Source organism: Nanorana parkeri, unplaced genomic scaffold, assembly GCF_000935625.1.
Source record: "Nanorana parkeri isolate BGI_ZX_2015 unplaced genomic scaffold, ASM93562v1 scaffold1362, whole genome shotgun sequence".
In the NCBI taxonomy this organism is placed as follows: domain Eukaryota; kingdom Metazoa; phylum Chordata; class Amphibia; order Anura; family Dicroglossidae; genus Nanorana; species Nanorana parkeri.
Genome location: NW_017307630.1, coordinates 276,922 through 282,921, shown reverse-complemented (window position 1 = coordinate 282,921; position 6,000 = coordinate 276,922). Strand labels below are relative to the sequence as shown.

General features: G+C 38.8%; 1 protein-coding gene across 1 annotated transcript in view; it reads right to left on the bottom strand.

Moving 5' to 3' along the window:
* LPCAT2 (lysophosphatidylcholine acyltransferase 2) overlaps positions 1-6,000 on the bottom strand; it is a 122,816-nt gene that overhangs the window by 33,655 nt on the left and 83,161 nt on the right. Inside the window, exon 11 of the mRNA XM_018569583.1 lies at positions 4,791-4,916. Within this exon, the coding sequence (XP_018425085.1) occupies positions 4,791-4,916 (126 nt within the window). The remainder of the gene's footprint in view (positions 1-4,790; positions 4,917-6,000) is intronic.

Genomic DNA, 6,000 nt, shown 5'->3' with positions numbered 1-6,000 from the left:
TATATATTGCACATACACGAAATAGAGGAAATTGGAAATTGAATTAATGACTTTATGCACTCTATTGGCATTTCTCTTTTCCCTTTCTTTCCCTTCCCCCTTTTTTGTTCTTTCTCTCCCTACTCTTCATGGAAAATAACTTTTATGCACATTATTGTATATTGAATACACATAAAGAGATGTAATAAAAATGTTGTTCTCTATACCTTTACTTGCACTTATAGGGTCCCTTTACATATATTATCTTATACATTCACTCACTAATTCTACACACATCAAAAAATTACAATATAGTGAAGAGCGCACAATGAACTGAAATAAATAATATATACTATGTGACTTACAGTTGGGAAGTCATCAGGTGTGTCTTGAAATCCCCAGTGGTATGGCCTCGGAAGTCTTGTAAACTTGTCGGGTCCGCAGCAGGTGATTGATGGATGCCGGACCGAATCTGGGATACCGAATCCGTCGCTAACCCACGTACTCGGCTGGCCAGGCCGAGCCGCGGCTGGCAGGCTAGGCGTTTCGAGGGTTGCCCTCTTTGTAAAGCGTTTCGAGGGTAACCCTCAAAACGTGTAGCCTGCCGCCAATCCTGCCGTATGGTCTTTCTCACATCAGAGCATATCTCCCTCTGACATCGAGCACTTACCCGTATCATTCAGCGCACCTGACAGTTCTCACGAACACGGTGCTGAGACACACGGCGAGGTGTGTCATTCAGCTGACTGACATCTATGTAAGTCACATACTATATATTATTTATTTCAGTTCATTGTGCCAGCCACACCAGGTAGACGCGCTCTTCTGTATAGTATAATTTTTTTATGTGTGATTCACAGGGTTCCTCTCCCTGTTTTGAAGAGCTCTGCACACCATCCCCTAGAATATAACACTCAGCAGTGTGTTCATATACCAGGAGTGTGCTTTCATATTTTGTTCTTGCTATTGCTAATTCTACACACACATGGATAGATTTTCTTTTTTTTAGTCTTTCTTGTTATTCTTTTCTTCCCTTCTTTCTATATTTTTTTTCTTCTTTTTTCCTTCTCTTCTTTATATATACAAAGGGTTTACTTGCTAAAAGAGCGCTATTATCATAAAGCAGATGCTTGGAGAAATAGAAGCATTGTATTGTACAGTATATACATGTACAATATGACATTACAGAAGTTTGCGGGACTTATGTTTTATTGATGGTATTATTTGGAAGCCGATGGCATTAGATTTTGTTCCATAGGTGGCCATTTATATGTTTTGCATACTTTTTTCTTAAAAACTAATAAATATTTATTGAATCAAAACATTGCAGGGAAATCACAGAAAAAAGTATTTCAAATTCTTACTTTTTGCTTTCTTTACATGTGTTTCCAAACTTGCTAGCAAATTTGCACACTTCATAGTAATTTCTCTAATACAGTCCCCTCCTTGCACGCCATTGCCATCTCCCCTTCAGGGAGAGTGTAATTACGGTCTATGCCAGCCAAGGTCTTTCCCTGTCACCTCCCTACATAACCTTTTATGAAGCAGCCGGTGGATCAGCAAAAGGGATCGTCACTGTTCAGTGACAGCTCTAAGTTTGCTGGTGCAGGCATTGATCACCTATGTAAAAGGACCTCCAATGTAAGGAGGACATTTTTCTTTGATCACCCATGTAAGGGAACACTATTCCACTAACAGTTAGTGTAAGGGAATACTACAATTTTCACAGTTTGTGTTTCTTTTCGGGTCATTATTACTTGTTTCATTTAATTCATTTTGCCATATAGAGCAGGTGGTGTCGTATATACAGTTGTGCTCATAAGTTTACATACCCTGGCAGAATTTATGATTTCCTGGCCATTTTTCAGAGAATATGAATGATAACACGAAAACCTGTCACTTATGGGTAGTGTTTGGCTGAAGCCATTTATTATCAATCAACTGTGTTTACTCTTTTCCAAACATAATGACAACAGAAACTACCCAAATGACCCTGATCAAAAGTTTACATACCCTGGTGATTTTGGCCTGATAACATGCACACAGGTTGACACAAAGGGGTGTGAATGGCTATTAAAGGGAACCATCCTCACCTGTGATCTGTTTGCATGTAATCAGTGTGTGTGTATAAAAGGCCAATGAGTTTCCGGCCTCCTGACAGACCCTTGCATCCTTCATCCAGTGTTGCACTGACGTGTCTGGATTCTGAGTCATGGGGAAAGCAAAAGAATTGTCAAAGAACCTGCGGGAAAAGGTAGTTGAACGGTATAGAACAGGAAAGGGATATAAAAAGATATCCAAGGAATTGAGCATGCCAATCAGCAGTGTTCAAACTCTAATCAAGAAGTGGAACATAAGGGGTTCTGTTGAAACCAAACCACGGTCAGGTAGACCAACTAAACTGTCAGCCACAACTGCCAGGAAAATTGTTTGGGATGCAAAGAAAAACCCACAAATAACCTCAGGTGAAATAAAGGACACTCTGAAAACATGTGGTGTGGCTGTTGCAAGATGGACAATAAGGAGGCACTTGAAGAAAGATGGGCTGCATGGTCGAGCCGCCAGAAGAAAGCCATTACTACGCAAATGCTTACAATATGCCAAACATCACAGAGACAAGCCTCAAACCTTCTGGCACAAAGTCATTTTCTACCCATATATATATATAGATATATCTATAGGTATATCTATAGATATATATCTATATAATATATATGTATTTAATCTGTTCTGGGTGTCAGATAGTCTAGTTATGCAATTTTCTTTATTATTAATGCTAATGTACTGTGAGCTGTAATATATTTGTTTAGTGGGTAAAGGTTGATAAAGGTTGTTCTAGATTGCATAACTATTAACTAGTATTAACTAGATTAACTCTAGAGGACTCTACTTATAAACTTCTTTTTTCTTTTTTTTTGATTAGGGATCATGTTTATACAGTATAGTTGTGTTTTTAAATATGTACATATAAGTGCAGGTACAAAACAGTTTATGTATTATATTTGAATGACAGCCAGCAATTCCGGTACCAGGTCTTTAAATGGTTGCAACCTCTCCTTGCAAAATTAGTTCTAAAGAAGAGACATAAAACTGCCTTGAAACATGTTGCATTATCTTTAAGTGTACCTTCAATAAAATAATCTTCTTAATGGCATATTCTGGTGCATAATACTCAGAGGATAACTCTAACATAGATCTATATCTACTTTCAAGTTGGCATCAGTGCCTACTATATCATTCTGCAGCCTCAATACTCACAACTGATGAGACCAAGTGTTTTTTTCAGGATATGCATTATATGGTGTCATACAGCTAAACTAAAAGGTGAGCACATTTTGATTCATATCTTCTAAGCAATTTGCAAATAGGATGCAATACACGCTTTTTACAGAACTGTCAGAAGCACATGACAATGTCCTTAAAGAGCTGCTTCCCTATACGCCCAACAAACATTATATTATTTTTTTCTTTTCTCCCAACTACAGAGTGGATTTCTCCTTCTTGTGGAGTTATTTCTTCTCCTTTTTCTGCTTAAATCCCTAAAGGCAAAGCAATCATATGAGAACTTTCTTCATATCTTAGCTCAGATGAGGCCATCCTCTAATCCTTACTGAGAAGGCTGGTAAAATGTATGTGCATGGAAAAATGTTCTCCTGTTTGACAGACCCTCAAAAATAGGAGTGTGGGAAAAGCATAAACACACTCAAGGAGGCCCAACAATTATTGAAAAGTCCTTGCATATTTAACAATCTCCTCCCCCACCCACCCACTAATTTATTTTTGTGAGGGAGTCAGTTATTCAGCTGCACATTCACCATTTCAAATTACATTGGAATCTTGGAAATGTGTTATGAATTTAATGTGACCCCAATCTGAATCTTATCCACTGTAAATGTTAAAAACAGAAGGCAAGCATTCTCCTATAATCCTTACATCCTTAACTTCTATGCCAGGCAGTTAAGGGGAACATTATTCAATGCTTTAGCTAAATCTAAATTTATAACATCGATAGCATACCCAATATCATGATTTACAAAAATATTTCTAAATCATAATGGTAACTAGATAATCTTTTGATTTGATTTTGTTTCTAGATTATGTTCCACTATATCTATTTTCATCCTTCTTCATAATTCTTTCCAATAGTGTATGCACGACAGGGGCCAGGCTTACTACAGACTGTTTACACTTATTAAACACTTGCACACCATCTTTTGTCCACCATTCTTGTGGTACTAACCCAGTATAAAGATTAAATACTTAGATATACTGTAGTGGTTTTTCGGTTATTGACCTTAAATTGTTTTAGCACACAGGGATGCCATCTGAGCTATGTTTTATATGTATCTTAATTGTTTTAATGTATACCTTTTGTTATTATGCTTGGCAAATGTGATTGAGGAGGGTCAGATATCTCTTCCCACCATATAAGCTTAGGCACCAGCCACTTTTTTCCGATTTGTGTCCCTCGATAGAAACACACCATATCCAAGACTTCTCCAAACTATCATAGCAATACTGTTTTTGGTCATAGGCCCAAAACCAACCCTCATTTTTTTCAATGACCTGTAAGAAATTATCACCTTAGGGGGTTTACTGCAATACTCCAAAAACAGCTTCCCTCAGGTTGTTGTATATGAAGTTGTCTTACATTTGGCTTGTATAGATAGCCCTACCAGGCCAGTTTCTAAGCTCCTGGGTGGCCCTACCAAGAGCTTACATTACCACCTGCATAGCTGTCAGGGTCATAGAAGTAACAAAACAGGAAATAAAAGCATTATCTGAACATCTCATACCAAAAAACGTCTTACCGTAACTTTTTGCTGATTTTTGTGAACTCAACAAGGCCAGTCTCCATGGGAAGTGTTAGCTCTCTGGCAGTGAGCATTAGCCTGCAGTCTTCATAGGTATGATCAGTTGTTGGCAGTCCCAAAGCCCTGAATAAAAAATAAAATCCTGATAAAGTCACTGACAGTAAAACAGGTAATGCGGAGTCTAGTTTATCACACTGGTGCAGGCACTGACCCATAAGGATAATGGTGCTAGTAGGATATCCTGTGCAGCCCTTTCTATATAATTTAAAAGCAGAGTAATATATATTTATTTTGTTACCTTGAGGAGTCAATAAAAGGATCTAGAGTAAAGCTGGCCATTCACTTTTTTTTTCTTTTCTCATTCAGCCCACAAGCTGGGTTTATCCATGCATGGTTTATGTATTCTGACAGTGGGTGTGCTGCTGTCAGAATACCTGAACAGTGACTGCAGCTGACTGGCTTCAGTCACTGGTTGTTCATGAGTTTTCAGACCGACTCATTCAACAAAATAAATATAAAAATGTACTTTTGTCAAACAGAGGGGTGCCAATGTGGCAACACGCTGCTTAAACTTTAGCCAAGTCAGTAAGGCCCCATTCACACTGCGCGATTTGCAAATCGCGCATTTGTTGCGCGATTTGCATTTCGCGCAATATCGCGCAAATGCTTGCATTGAGCAAGCTTGAATCGCGGCTAAATCCGCTCCAAATAGGGTCCTGCTGTAGCGACACACGACCCACGACAGCAGGACCCTTTGCCCCATTGAGAAGCATTGGAGAGCGATATCGCACGGTAAATTGCCGCGATATCGCGGGAATTACCGCGCGATAAATCGCTCAATGTGAACGGGGCCTAATTCATAAAAAGACATAGTCGCGCTCTTGAACGACTGTGGCGAAAAACTAGAACTCTGCCAGATTTCACCGTGTATAAAGCTGCCCTCCTAAAATATAATTCCTTCCTGCGTGCTGCCAAACAGACTTATTTTGTTACTCTCATTAACACACTCTCATCCAAACCTCGTCAACTCTTTTCCACTTTTAACTCTCTACTATGTCCCCCACCGCCACCACCTACTAACTCGCTGACTGCCCAGGACATTGCCACTCATTTCAAAAACAAAATAGATACAATTTCGGTTTACCATCTTGTCTTGAATTGTATTGTGACTGTAATGTCTTCCTTATATTGTAAAGTGCTGTGAAAA